Source organism: Schistocerca nitens, chromosome 5 (assembly GCF_023898315.1).
Source record: "Schistocerca nitens isolate TAMUIC-IGC-003100 chromosome 5, iqSchNite1.1, whole genome shotgun sequence".
NCBI lineage: Eukaryota > Metazoa > Arthropoda > Insecta > Orthoptera > Acrididae > Schistocerca > Schistocerca nitens.
This window is the reverse complement of record NC_064618.1, coordinates 740,463,789-740,487,113: the sequence shown is the minus strand read 5'-3', so window position 1 is coordinate 740,487,113 and position 23,325 is coordinate 740,463,789. Positions and strand designations below refer to the sequence as shown.

Genomic DNA, 23,325 nt, shown 5'->3' with positions numbered 1-23,325 from the left:
CAACACTGAGAGAAGACATTTCTTATAAGCTCATTTGGTAAGAAACATTCTTTTGGCATAGTTGGTGACATTGTCTCATCAAATAAAACAGAGTTAAAGTTTTTCAGGCATATTCAGCAAATTTTATGCTTTTTAGCTCCCTCCTCAGGCTACCCATCAGACACTATGGTGCAGCTGGATACAAAGTGTTTTTTGACATAGTTCATGTACTTTTCAAGGATGGAGAAAAACACTTAACCAGTATTCCACACAACTTGGGGTAAGAGGAACCCACCATCAAGGACAAAGCACATATTGCTTGCAATTTTAACCTTGGTTGGATTGAACAGTTTAAAGAGGTCCTGGTTTTATTGTCTTGCCCATTATTCTGTTGTCATCAAAAAGAGTTAATCAATATGGGACTAATCAAAGGCAAAATATGACTTGAGCTTTTATGGTGGCTTCAAGGGAAAGAGATTTGATGGAAAATTGTGTCAGGCTTTCAAGGACTGGTTCACCATGCATTGTGACTGTACATTTCATGTCTCGTAGTATCGGTACTCAGGTCTTTCTCAGGAACTGCAAAAAGTTTTCTAAAAAGTTCACAAAAAAGTCTTTGCAGGAATTTAGCACTATGAATATGTCATTTTCACTACTTTCTTTACATAGGAGTATATGAATTTTATAGTTAGGAGCTCTTTCTACGCAGAATGTGATACTCTACAACTTTCATGAATGGCAGTTTTCATTTGGAGTAGCATAGCCATTTTTGAGTTACAGGCTTTCGAACATGAGTGTAACTCACTTTTCCGCCAAGTTGGTAAAAACTGCCAATGGATTGTGGCTAAATGACTGAACCACTTTTAACTTTTAAGTAGGTCTTTTTGTGTGAAATTTTAGGCACTTTCATTTTGGTATTTAAGAAATTTTCTGTAGGATGCATTGTTTTTGTGTTTTAAGTGAAAAACAGAAAAAGGTTCAAAATTTTCATGGTTTTCCTGCCTTTAAAAGTTTAGCACAAGCCAGAAACCATTGCAAACTCATATAACTGTTATTTGGGATGCCTAATGTCAATAAAAATTATTTTCAGCTTGTGCATAATTATTGGGCATTGCAGGCTATTTTGGGCTAATTTTATGGGCTATATACAAATCTTTTTGTCAGTCAGAACAAAATACAAGACTTTTTCTGATACAAAATGAACACATATGATTACCTCCACACTGCAGAAGTCTATGAGATGATATGTGCCTGTGGTATAGCATATATAGGTGAAGTGGGAAGGACTATAAAAGAATGTATGAGGGTTGACTGAAAAGTAATGCCTCCACCTTCGTAACTCTTCAACAGTTGGCAGCATTGATATGTGGTAGGTACTGGCTTGTTCCATAGCCTCTTCTCTACAACTCCAGTTGGCGGGAAGCCTTAGCACTGAGCAGTTGTGTTGTTACAGTGTAAAGTATGTAACCCTGTGCAGATGGTCAGTCACTGCGATTTAAGCTACATGCAGTCATTGAATTCTTGACAGCAGAAGGTTGCACCCCAAAGGAGATTTGTCAGAGAATGAAACCAGTTTATGGTGATTGCGTTGATGTTGAGGCGGGTACATCTGACCTGCTTGACTGGGGCGGGAACGTCTGACCTGCATGACAAACAAAGAGTTGGACGTCCTGTGACATTAACCCCTGAGTTCCACAAGCAAAATGTTGACAGATCGACTCAGGATGATTAATGTATCACACAGAGAGAAACTGCAAGCACTATTGGCATTTCACAAGAATGTGTGGTTCATATTATTGCTTTGCTCAGCTATCGGAAGATCTGTGCATGATGGGTCCCCCAGATGATGATTCCTGAAATGAATGCGCACAGACTTGAAATTTGCCAGGAACGCCTCTTGCGTTACGAGAATGAAGGTGATGCTTTTCTCCATTCAATTGTACCAGGAGACGAAATGTGGGTACATGATTATGACCCGGAGACGAAACGTCGGTCTGTGGAACATCGACACAAAGACTTGCCCCATAAAAAGAAATTCAAGATGCAGCCCTCAGATGGAAAAATCATGACGACAGTGTTCTGGGACGCAGATGGTGTTATCCATGTTGATTTCCTTGATCGTGAAACAACAGCAAATTCAGAGTGTTACATCACAATGCTCCGAACTCTGAAACAATGGCTAACAAGGGTTCGAAAGGAAAAGGGAAATGTTTTCCTGCAGCATAACAATGCCAAACCACACACTTCATGTGCCACCACAGCAGAACTTCAGAGACTGATCTCAGCACCATATGGCATCCTCCATACAGTCCAGATTTAGCACCATCTGACTTCCATCTGTTCCCGATAATGAAAGACGATCTGCGGGGACATCATTTTGCTTCAGATGAAGACGTTGAGGGAACTAGGAGACAGTGGTTGTGGAAACAGAATGTCAACCTCTTCCGTGACGGCTTCGGAAAACTTGTTCATCGTTGGCAGAAATTTATCCAATTGGCTGATGATTGTGTGAAAAAGATCACATTCTAAGGATTACTTCTGCATTAGATTTATTAAAATATTCCCATCCAAACCCAATTAATGAAGGTGGAGGCATTACTTTTCATTCAACCCTCGTGTTAAGGAAAACAAATGCCACTTGTGATTAAAACATTGCGAAATTTGTGGTAGTGGAACATCAGGAGAAATGCAGCCAAGATTTCAGTTTCCACAGTCTGCATGTGCTGGCCAAATACACCAATGTTTATAGAAGAAAAGTGCAAGAAGTGGCTGAAATTCCCAAGAATGAAAGTAATTTCAATAGAGAGAATAGCTTTAGCCTTCCGGCTTCGTGTTCACCCACCATAAAGAAAATGAATAAGCAGCTGTGGTACACAAGAAATAAAAAAAACAACATACAGGAAGGCATGCCCTCCCTATTTCGCTTATGACAAATGATGATGGCCCACCAGTAATACCAGGAAGAATTTTAACCAATCACTGTTTTTCTGCATAAGTGTGGGTAAACTCCTTTCTTATCCAGTGATAGTGTCACATCAATGGTAGCCACAGGAATTTCACTCAGTAACCCCACTTCTTCATCATAAGCACAGGAAACTCTCTTTTTCAATGATGGTGGCCCACCAATAGTGCCGAAAGAATTTTATTCAGTCACACCCCATCTTCAGCATAAGTGCTGGAAATCTCCATTTCTATCCAGTGAACTTGGCCCACCAATAGTAGCCATAGGAATTTACCCAACATTCACGTCTTCAGCATAAACAAAAGGAAGCTACCCTAGTACAAGAGTTCACAACAATTGCCATTGACAGTGTTCAGGTAACTGTGAACACCACAAGATCCTGAAGAAGAGCCCAGCAGAGGGATTGAAATGCCAATCATGTAGAAAAAATGTGACACAGCCTAACAGCCTAAAACATTTTTCCTTCAGTGACTACAGCCACGAAACACTGCAGTTCTGCATAAAGAAGAATGTCAGACTCTTACATGATATCTTAGGTTTCCTCAGTGTGATTGATTAATGGTGTGTTCTGAGTGTTGAGTGTTCAGAAAAGTTGCTAATTCAATTTTATGGAATCGATCGGCTGAACACCGAAAGCGTGTTAGTCAATCTCTTACTTCAAAGACATAAAAAATGCATATTTAAGTGTGCAATCAATAGACATAGACCTAAATTTATAGACCTATAAATCATTCAAGATAATAGAAACTCCAGGTAAGAATATCAACAATGTAGGAAAAGATAGATTGCTGCTTACCATAAAGATAACACGCTAAGGAATGTGCAGGGACTAGAATGCCAACAGGCACAATGTCAGGAGGTTGTGGGGCAGGGAGGTGGGGAAAATGGAGCAAAAAAGGAGAGGAGTGAGGAAAGATGGGCAGATGTGTTGGCAGAGGGTGTCAAACAGAGGGTAGGAGATGAGAATGAAGAGGAGGCGATAGGACAGAGGGGGTGGAAACTATTCTGAGGAGGCTGTGGGGACAGTGTGTTACTGTAGGTTGAGGCTGGGATAATTACGGGAGCGGAGAATGTGTTTTAAGGATAACTCCCATCTCTGCAGTTCAGTAAAGCTGGTGGTGGAGGGGAGGATCCAGATGGCTCAGGTGGTGAAGTGGCCATTGAAATCAATCATGTGCTCAGCTGCATGCTGTGTCACAGGGTGGTCTACTTTGCTCTTGGCCACAGTTTGGTTTCGGCCATTCATCCTGGTGGAGAGCTGAGTGATAGTCATACCAATATAAAAAGCTTGTGCAATTATTGCAGCAGAGCGGGTAAATGATATGGGTGCTTTTACAGTTGGCCTGGCTTTTGATATATAGGATAAATGAGTGACAGGGCTGGAAGTGCTGGGTGAATGGATTGGGCAGGCCTTGCACCGGGCTTTTTCACCGGGATATGATCCTTGTAGCAAGGCATTGGGATTGAGAATGGCGTAAGGATGGACTAAGATGTTGTGGAGGTTGGATGGCTGACAGAACGCTACGTTAGAAGTTGGAAGGATCCTGGGTAGCATGTCCTTCATTTCAGGCCATGATGGTTGGTTATCAAGGCCCTGGTGAAGGATGTGGTTTAGTTGTTCCAGTCCAGGTTGGTACTGGGTGATGAAGGGTGCACTCCTGTGTGGCTGATTCTGGGAGGTGGTGAGAGGATTGGGAGTGTGAAGGGAAATGGCACATGTGATCTGTTTGCAGACTAGGTTTGGGGGTTAGTGCTTCTCTGTGGTGAGACTCTCATCATACTGGGCAAGGGAATTTTTGTCACGCCAACCTGCATGACCAGGCTGCATGGGAGGGATATTTTGATGTGAAAAGGATAACAGCAGTCAAAATGCAGGTACTGTTGGTGGTTGCTGGGTTTGATGTGGACAGATGTGCAGATGGAGTTATCAGAGAGGAAGAGGTCAGCATCTGGGAAGGTGGCATGCTCGGTTGAGGAAGGCCTTGTGGAGCAGATTGGAGAGAAAGTATTAAGATTGTGAAGGGATGAAGATAGGGTGTGTTGGCCCTGAGTCCAGATCTTGAAGATATCATCAGTGAATCTAAACCAGGCTAGGGGTTTGGCATTTTGGGAGGCTAGGAACGTCTCCTTTAGATGGCCCATAAGAAGATTGACAGAGAGTGTGCCAAGAAGCTTCCCTTAAAAGTAGAAGTAGTTGTGGATTTGGATAAAGTTAGTAAGATGTATGAGGAACGGGGGAATGGGTTTGTAGTCTGAAGGACGTCAGGAAAAGTAGTGTTCAATAGCAGTAAGACCTTGGGTGTGAGGAATATAGGAAGGTGACATCAATGGTGACAAGTAGGGATCCAGAAGTTAAAGGGACAGGGATGGTGGAGAGACGGTGAAGGAAGTGGTGGTGTCTTTGACATGAGAGGCTACATTACGGGCAGTTGGTTGGAGATGTTGGTTGACGAGGGCTGAAATTCTTTCAGTGGGGGCACAATAACCAGTCACAGTGGGGTGTCCAGGATGTGTCATAGGAGTGAGGAGGGAAATGGATTTAGGGCAGAGGTTCCAGGAAGGATCTGAGGCTTTAAGCAGGTATTGGAGGTTGTGTTGGACTTCTGGGATGGGATCATGTTGTCAGTGTTTATAGGTGGAGGACGCAGACAATTGGTGGAGGCTTTCCACCGGGTAGTCACAGCAATTCATAACAACAATGGCGGAACCTTTGTCTGCAGGTACAATGATTAGGCCAAGATTAGTTTTAAGGTTGTGTATGGCAATTCCTTCTGTTGCTGAAAAGTTTGTGTTCTGAGGAAGGGACCTGAGGAAGGATGGTGAGGCTAAGAGGCTAAGTTGGAGGTAAGGAATTCCTGGAAGGGACCAGCTGGTGTTTAGTTGAGGGGGGGGGGATCACGGTTGGGTGGTGGTGTGAACTGGGAGAGACAGGATCCAGTGTTGGAATTAGGTTGGCTTTGTTTTGAGGGATTGGCAGCAAAGAAGTATTTCCATTGTAGGGGTTGGGAGAAGGAGAGTAGGTCTCTGACAAGTCCAGAATGGTTAAATTTGGGTGTGGGACTAAAGGGGAGACTTTTGGGTGGGGCTGAAACTTCTGTGGAGCAGAGGGTTTCAGCCCCAATCCTCCCACCACCTCCCTAGAAGCAGCCACAAAGGAGTACACCCCTTGTCGCCCAATACCATCCCAGACTGGAACAGCTGAACCACATCCTGCATCAGGGCTTTGATTACCAATCAACATTCCTGGAAATGAGGGACATCCTACCCAAGATCCTTCCCACTACTCATAAAGTGGTGTTCCATTGCCCACTCAACCTCCACAACATATCAGTCAATCCCTATGCCACTCCCAATCCCAACCCATTATCACAACGATCATATCCCTGTGGAAGACTTGGGTGCAAGACTTGCCAATCCACCCACCCAGCACTTCCTATTCCATTCCTGTCACAGGTTTATCTTACCCCCATCAGGGTCCAGGCCACCTGTGAAGGCAGCCATGTCATTTACCAACTCTGCTGCAATCTTTGTACAACTTTTTGTATTGGTATGACTACCACACCAGGATGAACAGCCACCGTTAAACTGTGGCCAAGAGCTAAGTGGACAACACTGTGGCACAACATGCAGCTGAACATAAGAAGCTTGATTTCAATGGCTGCTTCAGTACCAGAGCCATCTGGATCCTTCCCTCTACCACCAGCTTTTCTGAACTGTGCAGATGGGATTTATGCTTACTACACATTTTCTATTCCTGTAATTATCCTGGCCTCAACCTATGGTAACATACTGTCCACAGACCCTCCACCCAACTGTCCTGTCGCCTCCTCCCCATCCTCATCTCCTACCCTATTTGTTTTCCACCCTTGCCAATGCACATGTCCATCTTTCCCCACTCCTCTCCTTTTTTCTTCATTTTCCCCACCTCTCTGATCCACAACCTCCTGATGCTGCACATGCTGACATTCTCGTCCCTGCACACTTCGCCAGAGGTCTTTTCTTACCCCAACTGTACCCTTCCCCTTCCCCTTTTCTGCCCCCTCCAGATTGCTGCTTCCATCCCACGTGATAGTTACATTCTGGCCTGAGCTGCCGGAGTTGGCAATGATATGTGCGTGAGGTGTGCATACTTGTGTGGATGAATAGTGCGTGTTTGTCTTTTCTGCCAAAGACTGTGGCTGCAAGCTTACGTGTAAGTATCTTGTAATTGTGCCTGTCTGCAACTTAGTGTGTTATCTTTAGGGTAAGTAGCAATGTATCTTTTCCTACATTGTTAACATTCAAGATAAGTTAGAATTAAAACATATTTTTACAGAAATGAAAGTGATACAAGTTGGCACATAGGTGTGGAAATATGTGGATAATAAAAATAAGAGAAAAATATTTGTTGTTTTGCGGAAGGAAGAAAATTACCATTATTATGTACTCTTTACTCTCCATATAATTAAGTATTCATGTATAAATATAACAGCATTTCCTAAGTTTTGATGGCCATATTCTTAATAACCTTTGGCATTGTAATTCACAGAAAAATTGAGAACACAAAACAATTAATCTCAGGCATAAATAATCACAGGTATTTGGTAAATTATTTTTGTTCTTCATTTTGTGCAGGGTTGTTTGTGTTACCAAATATAAATTATTGAAAGGATATCATCAATTTAGGAAAAGATAGAGTGCTACATACTATAAAGATGACACATTGAATTGCAGACAGGCACAATTAAAATACACTTACACGTAAGCTTTCAGCCACAGCCTTCATCAGAAAAACAGAAAAACACACCATTCATTCTCACAAGCAAGCACACTTCACGCACAGATGACTACCAACTCCGGCAGCTCAGGCCAGCATGCCAATACAACTTAACATGTCATCTATACAGTAAGTAGCAATCTATTTTTCTTAGATTATTGACCTTCCTACCTGGAGTTTCCTTTGTCTGTTATTGAAAGGATAGATTGCTACTCACCACATAGAGGAGGTGTTGAGTCGCAGAGAGGAACAAGGAAAAGGACAACTAAAATATTTATTTATAAAATGTTGATCGAAATTCTTCTTATGAAGTAGAAATGACACACACACACACACACACACACACACACACAACCACAGCCAGAGCACAACTCACATACACATGGCCACTGTCACTGGGCTCTGGGGTCCGACTTTGCCTGCATCTGACGTGAGAAGCAATCTGCTCGAGTGGTTGATGGTGGCAAGGAGGAGGCATGGGGTGGGGTGGGGAGGATGAGGGATAGGGATAGCAGAGTAGGGATGGGAGAAGATGCAGTGCTGCCTGTGGGAATGTGCAGGGATGTGGTGGGGACAGGATGGGTTTCTAGGTGGACTATCAGAAGGCTGTACTTGGGGGAGGGGGGGGGGTAAAAGGATAGAAAACTACAACGTTCATGGGCTGGGTAGAAGGAGTGTGTGTGTAGTGCTGAGGTGGGAGCAGGGAAGGGCATGGGTAAGTGGAGGACAGAGACTAGCAAAGTTTGAGGCTAGGGGGTTACCCTACCAGCCCTCACTCCAGCAATACACACCCCTCCTGCCCAGCCAAAGCAAAGCACTGGTTAATCTTTTGTCTTTCTACCCCCCTCCCCCCCCCCCCCACCCCCACCCCTTCCACAGCACAACCTTCCGATAGTGCACCCAGCAGCCCTATCCTGTCTGTGCCACATCACTGCATGTTCCTACAGGCAGCACATCACACACCATATTCCCCCAGCCCTACTTGCTATCCTTCCCCCTCCATGCCAGAAGTCTCCTTCATATCCTCACCAACTATTCCAGAAGCTTGCTGCTCGCATCAGATGCAGATATAGTTGGGGTGCAGCACATGCCGGAGACAGTTGACTATGTGTATGTGACTCTCTCTCTCTCTCTCCCTCCTTCCCTCCCTCCCTCCCTCCCTCCCTCCCTCCCTCCCTCCCTCCCTCTCTCTCTCTCTCTCTCTCTCTCTCTCTCTCTCACTGTGTGTGTGTGTGTGTGTTCTACTTCAGAAGAAGGACTTCCTCTTCAAGCTTAAAAGTGTGCTCGCACATGTTCACTTGTGTCTACATGAAAGGAGGACTTTTATTGCTAGCTTACAAGCAAACCACTTATTTGTTTCATTGTGCTTGTCTATAGCTCAGCTTCTCCTTTATGTGTGAGTAGCAAGCTATTCTTTCCATAATATTGTTGTTTTTCCACCCTGGACTTTCCATTGTTTAAATATAGATGATGGAAGTCTTCTCAGAATGTTCTCAGTAAATATTATTTGAATTTTTCACTAAAGTCAACTGCCACTCTATCAAAATGCTAAAATTTCAATCATGCAAATGTGCATTTTATTTGTGCTTTATCTTGAAATACCCACAGATTACTTTCAGTTGTAAATGAAATAAATTTCTTAAGAAAAAAAGAATACAATGTTTCAGAATGTGTTATTCTGAATAATTCATTGGGAATTCCTGGTTATTCATCATCTCATTATGGACAATTGCTGTCATCTACAAATTAGTGTCACTATAACATTCACAAACTCTACCTTTTGACAGACATATGTTTGACAGATACACGAACAGGAACTTTTACTGTACATCACATTACAGTGTTTATTTTATTTGCCATTTTCACAATAAAAACAAAGGATATTTAGCTAATATATCAATTTGTCTGGCACAGCAAAGAACCACTTAAAGTGAAAAAATCAATACAGTGTTGCCTTGATCAAATTCAAATGGCTCTGAGCACTATGGGACTTAACATCTGAGGTCATCAGTCCCCTAGAACTTAGAACTACTTAAACCTAACTAACCTAAGGACATCACACACATCCATGCCCAAGGCAGGATTCAAACCTGCGACTGTAGCGCTCGCGCGGTTCCAGACTGAACCACCTAGAACCACTCTGCCACACCAGCTGGCCTCATAATTTCAAACAAAGCAATTTCAAATACAACATAGTACTTGTTTGATTCTTATGACAAATGGTTTATTGCATTTGAGTGTCAAATCACAACACCTCTCCTTTTTAATTAGAATTCTCTACATAAACATAGTTTGAAAAATTGAATTTCAAACATTTTGTTTTTTTATCTCAATTTTCAGGTCCAATGTCTGTAGCTCATGGTCTAGTGGTTAGTATCACTGTCCCTGGACCAAAGTGTCCTAGGTTAGATTCCTGGCTGGGTTAGATATATTTTCTTTTTTCTTCGCTTTGGCGCTGGGTGTTTGCATTGTCATAATCATTTTATCTCATCTTCATCACAAAGACTTGAAAGTTGCTGAAGTGGTGTCAACCACATGGCTGAATAACTCCAGATGAAGTTTTGTGGCCAACAATGCCATATGATCATTTCACTTTATTACGTACAGTGCAGTACCAGTCCTTCATATTCTTATAGGCCTTTACATTTCCGTGAAGGCATCTAAGATGTGAAACATTTTGTTTGCATGTGTACAAGTTTTCTGGTATATTAAAAACAAAACATTTCTCCTTTTTCCAGAAGGCCACCAAGTTCTCAGGTGAAAAGCACTGAAGTTCGCTGCACAACCTGTGGTGATGTGTTTCCAAGCCATGATGAACTAGAAGAGCACAGAGAAGGTGGTTGTGGTGCTTCAGAAGTGACTGATGCATCTGGAGGTGATGGAGCTTCTGATCAACCAGCAGCCCGCAAAAAGTGGGAGCCAAAAGTGTGTACTGAGTGTGGCAAAGAATATCGTACCAACTACAAACTTCGTGAGCATATGCGACGACACACTGGTGAACGACCATTCCGCTGCTCTTCATGCCCAAAAGCATTTCGCTCTAAAATTGGTTTAGCTCAGCATGAAGCTCGCCATACTGGAGAGTTTGAGTTCAGCTGTGACACTTGTGGGAAAGGCTTCCAGTGCAAATCATACTTGATTGTGCATCAACGAGTTCATTCAGATGAAAAACCATACCCCTGCAGTACCTGTGGACGGCGATTCAAGATGCGTCAGAGCCTTTTAGATCACCAAAATAGACACCTCGGGGTGAAACCTTACCTTTGTGAGACATGTGGTCGTCGCTTCGTTACAAAAGGTCTCTGTAAATCACATCAGCGTATTCATTCTGGTACTGACAATCGTCGTCATCCCTGTAGTGTTTGTGGAAAACTCTTTGTCAGTAAATCCTATCTTGCAACTCACTTGCGGATACATACTGGGGAAAAGCCATTCATGTGTGAGGTCAGTGTATCTTTAATGAAGTTTTGTTTCTGCCATTATGTCACTCTTATTGTATATTTTTTCAGCACTAAGATTATTTTTAAGGACTGTATTATATACATGACTTATCTAGAAGATAGAATAGCTTTCTAGTACTTATCTTCTGGATGCAAAATTCTATTACTGTCGATATGCGTATTTCAAAGTAGAGAAAACTTTTGTAGCTTCAAGAACTGTTATATCCCTCCAAAGAGAGATAACACAGATTCAAGGTTGGGAGAGACCCAACATCCATTTGCACTACTGGAATGTCACCGTCTGAAGGTAAGTATTGTCATTTTATTCCGTAAGCCGATTAAGGCATTCCTTGAAGCATTTCAAGGCAAAAGTAAAAGTATGCAAGTGTGTATTTATTGTGAAACGAGGAGAGTTTTAAGAGATTACAGTGACAAGTATAAGAAGATCCAACTTCTTTGTTTTTGTTTTTATAGCTGAGATGTAGTGTGCCCATTGTCATTCAAACTCTGTTGCTCCAAGTGTGAACCATCGCTGTAGTCTAGTGCTTAACATCTTTAACTACTAATCTAAATAATTCTTGTTAGACCCCAGCAATTGCTAAACTACTTTTTATTTTATATTATATACTCATAGCTGTGCGGTAAAAACAGATAACCTCATTCCGTGTTATACTGTTAAATGGAAGATGGTGAAGACATTATATGTTCAGATGAGCCTCTTTTTTTTCTTGTGAGGGGAACTTTTACATGACACCAGAAGAGTCAGGAATGATCATTAGAATCAGGGCACAGAATGCAATAAAAACCATTGCTCCATTTACCACTTAGCAAAAAATTTCTGTTTCAGTCTCTGTGTAAGACTGTTATAGTAAGGATTATCATGACGAGAATGATTAAAATTACATCTACAGTTACATCCATACTCTGCAAATCACTGTGAAGTATGTGGCAGAGGGGACTTTCCATAGTATCACACGTTAGGGTTTCTCCCTGCTACATTCACACATAGAGTGTGATCAGAGTGGCTTCTATAAATGCCTCTGCATGTGTGTTGATCTTCTCTTTGTGGTCATTGTGGGTGTAACATGTAGGGGTTGTAATATATTCTTAGATTACTCACTTAAAACTGGTTCTTGAAACTTTATAATTAGCATTTCATAGGATAGTTGGCTTCCATCTTCAAGCATCTGCCAGTTCAGGATTTTCAGCTTTGTATAACACAGTCCTGTGGGTCAAATAAACCTGTGACAGTTTATGCTGCCATTCTTTGTTATTGGTAAAGAACCTTTCTGCACTCTGTATTTTATCCTCATTACCGTCAGAAAACTGGCGTTCTATGGATCGGAGCGTGGTATGTCATATCCCTTAATCGGGCAGGTAGGTTAAAAAATTTAAAAAGGGAAATGGATAGGTTAAAGTTAGATATAGTGGTAATTAGTGAAGTTTGATGGCAGGAGGAACAAGACTTCTGGTCAGGTGAATACAGGGTTATAAAGCGGTAATGCAGGAGTACTTTTAATAATGAATAAAAAAATAGGAGTGCGGGTAAGCTACTACAAACAGCATAGTGAACACAGTGTTGTGGCCGAGATAGACACAAAGCCCACGCCTACTACAGTAGTACAAGTTTATATGCCAACTAGCTCTGCAGATGATGAAGAAATTGATGAAATGTATGATGACATAAAAGAAATTATTCAGATAGTGAAGGGAGATGAAAATTTAATAGTTATGGGTGACAGGAATTCGACAGTAGGAAAATGGAGAGCAGGAAACGTAGTAGGTGAATATGGATTGGAGATAAGAAATGAAAGAGGAAGCCGCCTGGTAGAATTTTGCACAGAGCATAACTTAATCATAGCTAACACTTGGTTCAAGAATCATGAAAGAACGTTGTATACATGGAAGAAGCCTGGAGATACTGACAGGTATCAGATAGATTATATAATAGTAAGAGATTTAGGAACCAGGTTTTAAATTGTAAGGCATTTCCAGGGTCAGATGTGGACTCTGACCACAATCTATTGGTTATGAACTGTAGATTAAAATTGAAGAAACTGCAAAAATGTGGGAATTTAAGGACATGGGACCTGGATAAACTGACTAAACCAGAGGTTGTAGAGAGTTTCAGGGAGAGTATAAGGGAACAATTGACAGGAATGGGGGAAAGAAATACAGTAGAAGAAGAATGGGTAGCTTTGAGGGATGAAGTAGTGAAGGCAGCAGAGGATCAAATAGGTAAAAAGACGAGGGCTAGTAAAAATCCTTGGGTAACAGAAAAAATATTAAATTTAATTGATGAAAGGAGAAAATATAAAAATGCAGTAAATGAAGCAGGCAAAAAGGAATACAAACATCTCAAAAATGAGATCGGCAGGAAGTGCAAAATGGCCAAGCGGGGATGGCTAGCGGAGAAATGTAAGGATGTAGAGGCTTATCTCACTAGGGATAAGATAGACACTGCCTACAGGAAAATTAAAGAGACCTTTGGAGAAAAGAAAAATGGCAACATCAGACACTCGATTCAAAACAGTAACTTGACCTATTCTATAAATCACAACTGTAAATAATGGAATATTAAAAAATGGAATAATGGAATGAAATAATGGAATGAAATAATGGAATATTAAAAAAGGAAACTCATGCTGATAGATCATTTGTATCTTTGTAAGGACTCCATAGTTATGTTGCTACGTAAATAAACTAAATTGTTTATAACATTTTTTATATCTGTTTCATTAAAAAATAAATCTGTTCATTATATTGCAGGATTTTTCCTCTTTCGTCTGGTGTATCACAACTCTGAATTTTGTGATCAGTTCAGTTCTTTCAGTTTATTATAAACATTAATGGTAATAATGTTAATAACTAAAAAGCTTCATACATGGATTTATGTTCAGTGAGCTTGCCCCATTGCCTTGGTTCCATAGTGTTGTTGGTTTTTCTGTATCATGATTTTAATTAAAACTGTATCCGTGATGGTATTCCAAGTCATAGTCACCTTCTCCATCTTAGCTCATCCCATGACCATGTTGCTGGAACACATCCCCTGGCAAAACTGCAATGACTGCTTCGCCGTGTGGCTTGCTAGTTACTTTTACTTGTTCTCATCTCGCTTGTCACAGTCTGTCTGATAGGTGGCTGCCCCAACAAACATTCACACAAACCCAGAATTGAGCTGTCAGATTCAGTCCATCTTGTGGCAGTTGAACCAGCTGCTTGTAATGCTACATACCCCAATTTCATGTATCACCTATCTGTCAAGTGCTATATCAAGTAGCACCATATTTTACTATTCGCATAATGAAAAATAATTCCAGTTTTACCATAGATATTTAACTGTACCAAAACTCATGTAATAATTTTGTAAGCAGTAAATAGTCAGTGTGAGCATTATCACTAAGAACATATACACACATAAATAATACATCTAACCTAAACATATTATTAATAATTTGTGAACATTTAATAAAAATTCATCTGCCAAGATAGTTAAAATCATTTATTTGTATAGATGACTGTTCTGAAATTGTTTGTTGCCATCCTCGAATCTGCAAAAGATGGAACTGAAAAAGCTAGGATACAGTAACTAACATAACAGCAAACATAATTATATCCAAAAATTTGCAATACAGGGAATAGCAACATACCATGTTTACATCATTGCATAATCTCCTCCTTCAGTACAGTAAGTGGGGCTATACAATGTATATCCATGTTGGTATCATGAGCTATACTAGAAGTTGGCATGCCATTAGGTACACATAAATTATTGTGCTGATTACAAGTGCTCCCACTCAACATCTCAGTTTTCTTTTGAACCTTACTCTCTTTCTGCAGTCCCAATCAACAAACACCAGAACTCTGCCTTTTAAAATTACAATGCAACCATACTTATCAAGAAAATCCATTCCAAGAATAATTTTCTGAGCAAGACCAGGCAGCGTGAGGCAACCTGTCTCAAAACATTGATCCCCAAGCTTAAAATTTAACAGAATTTCTCTCTTTATTGGCTTACTGCATCCCTCAGTTGGAGTCAACTCCACCAAATCTCTGCTTCTTATCTGTTGGTAGCATGATTCAGATACAGCTGACACGCTAGATCCAGAATCTAATAGTACAGTTCTTTTTTAATAATTGATTGAGCTTTTTTGATCTGCTTCAATTTCTTCCCTGTGCTTCCTATCCAGTACACAAACACTTTTACACATGCCCCATATCCAGTGTTCGGACTTTCCTTAAACCAATCCTTAATTGCTTCCCTTATATCCTGTTCACTCCTTAATTCTCCAGTTTTCCGTGCCACTTTAAATTTTAAATTGTCGCATTCCTTATAAATTTAATTCTTTATGGATTGTAGCATAAGATACCCACCCAGTTATTAACATCATACTCAGCTTCTTCTTTTCCATTCAGTTATTATTGATATTCATATCCGGAACCATCTGTCTACCTTCTATAAAAAGTCTCAACTTCTTCCTCAGGGCAAAAATCAACAAAGTTTTCATTACGACAGTCAACCTCAACTTAACTCACTAATTCATTATTACCACACACGATAGTATCAGGTGCACCCACTGGAATAGTCACAGCATTTATGTATACATCATTACTAAGGACTGGAAAAATACGCATTTTGTAGTAAATGCAAAATAGGTATTAATTCTGCCTCAAAATGCGAAATTACTTAATGGACGCTCTTTCATAGTGAATGTATTCAGATGAACTATTCTACCAGAGATAGTCTGGAATACCTTTATTTTCAGGATATAAATATTGAAAAGGTAATCAGTTTTCAGTACTGGTATTGTACATCATCTGGCGAAGACCGATTTGGAAAGATGACATGCGTAAGAATCTGCTTACAAAATAAAAAGTGTATGGTTGCAATGAGGTATCAATGTGCTCAATGATCTGCTGTCATGCCAACTGTGGACTGTTGAATGGTCTTTTTAAGTTACATGCCACAGAATGCAACATAGTACTCAGCTATGTGACCTAGCATTTTATAACAAAGAAATGTGTATGTTTGTTTTTTAGCTGAAGCTGAAAAGATGGTATAATGAGGGCACTTTTAATGTGGCAAATTAGGTGGCAGTTGTTTTGAAATGTGGTTGCTTCTAACACTGCCAGAGGTCGGGGTTCAACTACTTGTTATCAAAACTTTATTTATTTTTTTAGATCCGTCTTTGAGCATTATATATTATACAAATACATTTTGTTGAAATATTTACAGTACATGCACAAATAATAATACAAGGGAAATGAAATAAACACTATAGAACAATTTCTTAGTTTTACAGTACATAGAAAATAATACAGAATGCAGAAGTATCAGATAAACTGTTGAGATAATAAGGTAAATACAAAATAGTTTACAGTTAGAAATAAATTAGGATCTCAGGTCTTCCTTAGAACAGTTTTCAAATTCTGAAATATTTTAGAAAGCCTTTTCTTTCAACCATTTTTCAGTTTTTGTTTTAAAGTCATTAAGTGAGACGTGATGCACCAGTAAAGGTGAAGTATTACATAATTTTATGCTCAGGTATTCATAATTAGACTGTTTTTTCTTTAATCTGGCTGTGGGTGTATCTGTTTCATTTACTTAGTTTTATGGTGGTGTACAGTTAATTTCAACAAGCAATTGCGTGATAGCCATCCGTGAATGCTTTGTGTTGTACATTGCTTGTTGTTTTCTTTTCTTTTTTTGAAATAAGTGCAGTGACTAATTCTGGTTCATCATGATTTTGATTATGACCCTTCCAATATGAGACGACATTGGTGTATCTGTGACAATGTGTCATTTCTGCAGTAGCCCTGGAAGAGGAAGAGATCGGGCTTGTCTCCCCGCGCTGCTCCTCTCCTCTCTGGAGTTCAAAATTCTAGTTTGTTTATGCTCATGGCCCTCTGCCACTATAGCCTATAGTGCCTTCATTCTGCACTATAGGGGTTGGAAAACAAAATCCGTAAGATTTTTGATAGTGCTGAAATTCTTCCCTGAACATTATAATAGAGTTAGTGTACATACATTTCTACTTCTATGCTACGTGCCTTGTCAGTTCTATTTGTAGTGTTTGTCAAGCATGGATCCCACAGCTATGAATACATTCAGTTCACCGCTGGGAAAATGCTGTTGGTTTTCAACAGAAAATCGTTTTTGAAAGCATAAATACAGCCAAGCGAAGGAAACAGAGGCTATTTCAAAAGAAAAACGTGTTGTTTTTGCAAAAGCAAACATTCCAGTCAAAACATTTGCAGTCAACGCCTTTTGTAACAGTCAGTTGTGTAGTGTGGCAGCATTTTAAATTTCTGCATGTGATTAAAAAAAGGTGAATTTGGGCATGAATTGTGCCAGAAATAGGTGCTATGTTTTCTGGACCCTAATCATTACCTACTGCTTCACTCATCTCCATGTCCACATCATTACCTGATTACCAATAATTTCATTATTATTTGGTTTGCCTTCATATCCACATCAATACCTGTTTCTACATCTGGCAGAGCCAGTGGCTCTGTTTCAAAATTCTCAGTAATCTTCATTGAAGCAAAACCCTCACTATTTTCTTCATTATCTTCCAGTTCAACCATTTTCTTTTTGTCAACCAATTCCACAGCATAATAGCTAGAATCATTGTTGTTACATTTATCAGTATTGCATGTATTATTAATATTGTTCCTCCTGTTCCAATTACTGTAGTTATTAAACCATTGCCACGCTCCCTGTTCTTTGCATCTCCATTAGTCCTCTTGTGGACCTTCAGTAAAGCTCCCATTAGTTTTCTGACACTTTGCCATGAAAACTTGCACCCTGTCTTGGGCCTAGCCTTATTTCCTCTCTCCTCTGTTAAAAATTCTCCCTTCTTTCATTATAATTCCCATTTTCTCCTGCTGCCTGTCTGTCCAATTCCTACTTTGATTATTATTTCCATTCCTATATGGGGCCTTACCCACTCGTTGCTAATAGGGTGCCTACAGGATGCAGCATTCTCGGAATGCTATACAACAATTCAAACAAATAACATTAGTAGTTTTATTTCTAGAAAGCAATGGACAGTATTTTTAACTTTGGAGATTTACAAATAGTAGTCGCAAATGAGGGGCAACTTGCAACATAATTTAGAGTCCTTGATGTGTGAAATGTTCATGCAAGTTTACACATGTCACTGATAAGTAACATCCTCAATCCAGTGCTGATCTGAGCGGCTGAGGCCAGCAGGAACGGCATTTATATTCCCTTTTCTAGGTGTCGCTCTTGGTGCGATGCGGTCCAATTCCGTGAACTATTGGCTGCTGTTTCCTCACCGCTTTCTCTGATCTTGTGTTCTGCATCTTCATTGTTCTGGCGCATGATGATCTTCCACAATCTCCACTTTGGCTACCAACCCCTTTTCAACCTCATAAACTCTGAGATTAACTCTCTTAACCATTTTAACAGTATTTGCAACTTTGTTTGTAGTCTCAGTGAATTTAATATGTAGCTGATCAAATTTTCCACTCACTGCACTTGTCTCATCACCAAGCTTTGGTTCCATTCCAGCTATTTCAATTTTTATGTTCTCCCGTTTACTCTCCATTTTTTGATCTATGTCTCCAACTATCTCAGATTTTATACTCCCCTTTTGTAAATTTGTCTTTTCTAATTTCTTACTCAATGTTTCAAAAATGCATTCAGATCCGTCCACTCTTCCTGGCACCCAGCCTATTTCTTCCCTACTCTCTGGAATGCCACCACTACTATCACTCACTGTTATCTCTGTCACACAATTGTGTATTTTCATGTCCCTGGCTAATGATCAGAAAACAAGTTTACGATGCAGCAGCTGACTGTAGTTAACTTACATTACCCTGCTGACTTTTGCAGCCTCCACTGCTTAGTGTTTAGTCCAGTGCCAATGCAATATTGCCCACATTGTGGACTGCATTGCTCTCTCGTATAATGCTCTGTGAAGTTGCTGCCTCTGCTGCCCAGTGCCGATGTGAAGCTGCCTGCATGTGACACCGCATCTGCCGCCTGGGGCCCATGTGCTGCCACCTGCATGTGACCCCATAAAGATGCTGCCTCTGCTGCTTGCTGATTTTGCCTAATGGCCTGCTGTACTGGTGATGTACCATGTAGTAATCATCTGCTACTGCTGTTACCATGTAGTAATCATCTGCTTTTGCTGTGACTAATATGTGCTATTATGCATAACGTCTGCACTGATTGAGGTATTACTGCTGCTGCTTTTGCCATTGACCCACTATAAAGACACTCGTCAGACCCCACGCTAACTGCGCACTACTATGGCTTGAATACTGGGACAAACAATACTGAAATAATTCACAATAGAATGGAAATGCAGTCCAATTCAGGACAAGCCAACCCAACAAAGAGATTATCTTTGGGGTTCTTGCTCCAATACCTTATGTCGTGTATCCCTTTTAATACAAAAAATTATGGTGCAGTAATATGTTGTACCAGAGTGTGGACAATGTGTGGCCATTAACTTTGAGTGTGGCTCACAATCATCGATAGAGGGTGGCCATACACCATCTGTCTATAGCCCAATAACATGGTGTGATAACATTAGTACCAAAATCTTATACCAGCACTGAGGTATTAGAAAATAAATAAATAAAAGATATACTGCATTTGGAGCTGTCGATTGGGTCCCGAAGGATAATAATATTGCTCAAAACAGATTGATTTTAACTTTGATGTAAACCCCTTTTAGTTTTCATAAGCACAACATATGCGAGGAAATTCTAGAATCACTCGGCCTTCCACCATTTACCGAGCGAGGTGGCGCAGTGGTTAGACACTGGACTCGCATTCGGGAGGACGACAGTTCAGTTCCGAGTCCGGCCATCCTGATTTAGGTTTTCCGTGATTTGCCTAAATCACTCCAGGCAAATGCCGGGATGGTTCCTCTGAAAGGGCACGGCCAACTTCCTTCCCCATCCTTCCCTAATCCGATGAGACTGATGGCCTTGCTGTCTGGTCTCCTTCCCGAAACAACCCAACCCCCCCTTCCACCATTTCGAACACCCGATGTTTTAGATATGAGTAGGAGAAACGAATCAGCTGACTGCACATAGTTTATTTGTATGTGCACGTCAAAAAAGAACAGCCACGAGGAAAATGATGGATACGGTGGCTGAACGGCTGCAGACAAGTACTTGCTGTACAGTCCACAGAGTTTTGTGTACAGGCAAAGAAGAACAAGAAAAGTCTATGTAGTATTCTGTGCTCTTTAATGTCTGCGATGATTGTAAAAAGACTAGTGGACAGTTGAAAGTAGTTTTCCTAAGGACACTCATGTGTTGGAGACTCGAATGAGAATAGACACTTTTAAATTTTTTTCATGTCTCGGTTATGATCGAAGCAAGACACATGTAAGCTATTTTGAAGAAGTGTAAATGATTCTAATGTTCGAAGAATGAGTTAGCTTGCCGAAGTTATTGTTTATGAATGTTGAAAATATATTGTGTTTGAATTGAAAAGTATTCTACGAGTACACAAATTATTGCAAGAATAGAAATCAGCAACATATCTTCGGAGAAGAAGCTGTCGGGAGACTGACGTAGCGGATTAACCAGAGAAGAGGATCTGCTACACATAACGGGCAACTTAACTGAATTGAGAGACATGTGAATCTTGCACCCCACCACCACACTGGTTCTTGATGTCCGGAGAACGTTAGAAAGTGGCGACCTAAGTGACAGGACCCAAAGAAAACGGGAATTTTACAACAGAAACGGGAAGAAGATATGAGTTGCCATAGCAACTGGACATAACAAGATACGAGAACTGTTTCAAATAGTTGTATTGAGTCCAATAAACCAGTGGAAGAAAGTTGTGAGTGCAACACAATAAAAGACTTGAGAAAGTAATAGTGAAGAAAACTGGAGATAAGACCTCAATTTTTCGACTAAGAAGAGCGGGTGTGGAGAGTAAGCAGTCTTCACACACATACATCATGCTGACGCTGACACAGTAACCAGCCACCGATGCTGACTGCACCAGTTGCTGCTCACCGGTGCCAACTCTGCATCCGCTCATCGATGATGATGCTGAAACCAACATTTGATGCCGCTGGTGCCAGTGCTGTCCACTGGCACTGATTACACATTCACTCACCTACACAGCGAGAATTCTGCGCCGGGTGAGCATGGAAGAAAAAAACTTTATTGATTTAGTAAGAAGTGTGTGGGGTGAACTTTTACTGTGTAATGGGTATAATTGAAATTAGTCTTAGATGCTCACAAGAGCTAAAGTCTATAGAAGCATGGACAGTATACAACCACTTGGAGAGACGTCAGAACCAGCCATGGTTATGAGAATTGCTAAAGAAGGGCGTGACTTGTCTGAATTAGTAAATTTAATTAAAGCCCAGAGTGAAGCTCTAACTAGATTAGATGATAAGTTAGAAGCACAGAGTGTAACTTCAACTGCTCAAATTACTTCTTTAAGCGAAAAGTTAGAAGCACAGAGTGTAACTTCAACTGCTCATATTGCCTCTTTGAGGAATGAAATAAATACTACTTTAAGTGAAAAGCTAGAAGCACAGGGTGGAGCTTTAGATTCTAAGTTTGATGTATTAAATGATAAAGTGGAGAATTTGCGATTAGATTTAAAGAATGATTTAAGTAATTCCTTAACTGTCCAGATGAACCAAATGTTTACTGACCTGAGCCAAAAGCAGGATGACCACTTTCAGAATTTGACCCAGAAATTAGAATTTGACATTGAAGACAAGTGTAACAATATAGAGTCTGGATTTAGTGCAAAATTTGTATCATTTCAGAGTGTGTGTAATGTTACATTTGAAGCAGTAAAACGAAGGCTGCATACTTTGAAAGATAGTGTGGAAAGACAGGATAAGCTGATCCCTATTGTCCAATTGCAAATTGCAGGCGTCAGCACTAGAGTTGATGACATGGAAAGAAATTTCAAAGAAAAAATGGTTAACCTTGACATTATAAATGTAAGTAGTCTGGCGGAACCTTTTGAGCTAATTGTATATCGAGCATTTACCAAGAGTATAATCTCCGGAAATGTTGTGACTGTTGCTTTTTCCAAACCTAATGATACTAACAAGGTTATAGATGACTCATGGAAAGAATTCAAACTTGTCCAGAACAGATTAGAACATAAAATAACTTTACTTAATGTAGTGCTTCCTAGTAGAATGGTAATTGTTTTATTGTGGGGAGACTTTCACATAAAATTTAACGAAAAGTATTGGTACATAAGCAATTGAGAGAGCTTAATGTCAGATCCATAGGATCTGGGTGGAGTCACATCTGTCCGCCAGGGACGTTAACATTCTGTGTGAACGGGCAGAGTGACGACCGCCGGCTCCTGAGTTGTTTTTGGTGTTCCTTCTGAAATTACTTTTCCTGCACCAAATTCCCTTCAAATCTCAAACAATACTAGCATTCTTATACTATCTTATGGTACTATTGCTTCTCCATCTTATTTTTACTTAACTGACAAGAAATGGCTGCTGCAAATCACTCATATCAAGGCCATACCGGTTCTTGTAGTAATAGCAATCAGAGATCGTATCACTATTTGTGGTCTCAAAGGGGTTACGTATGCTTCTGGTCCAATTTGTGTAATCAACTGAATAAATTGTGTTGTTATATTGAGTCAAGACTGAAGAATCTATTAGTGGTCTCCTAATATGCTCTCTAAATGCAGTTGAATTCTGATTTGATATATCCGCAGTTACATCCATAACAATTAGTGCCCAATGTAGATGTAAGTCGATCGCACGCTCCGCTCTAGTTGGCGATGGTCTTAAATCCCGCCGTCAACGTAGAGTTAGATGAAGTTCTTGAGTATTTAGGTTACCCATGTGCTCTGCTCTAGTTAGCGTTAAATCCTGACATCAACATAGAGTTAGAAGAAGTTCTTGAGTATTTAAGTCATCCATATGCTCCGCTCTAGTCAGCAAGCGTCTTGAATCCCAGTATCAGAGTATAGTTAGGTCTTAGTTTTGCCTAAGCTGTTCTATTAATCTATTAGATTAATAGAAGATGGAAATTTGTATGAAACATTACATAACACATAATTTTTTACGCTTTGTAAGATATAATATAAATGCGATTCACCAGCCAGTCTCTTCTGCCATCCATGTATAAAGAGAGTGGGCAGTATAATATGATGGTACTATTGAGGCATAGTGATGTCGAGGTGACAT

General features: G+C 40.3%; 1 protein-coding gene across 3 annotated transcripts in view; it reads left to right on the top strand.

Annotated features, from left to right (window-relative positions):
- Window positions 1-23,325, top strand: part of LOC126260145 (zinc finger and SCAN domain-containing protein 2-like) — a 160,534-nt gene that overhangs the window by 100,224 nt on the left and 36,985 nt on the right. For 2 of the 3 annotated variants that reach the window (XM_049957399.1, XM_049957400.1), the window contains exon 5: window positions 10,436-11,141. In XM_049957399.1, coding sequence (XP_049813356.1) covers window positions 10,436-11,141 — 706 coding nt within the window. Of the gene's footprint in view, window positions 1-10,435; window positions 11,142-11,344; window positions 11,445-23,325 lie in introns of all 3 variants that reach the window. The other variant, XR_007546609.1, reaches the window with a different exon arrangement.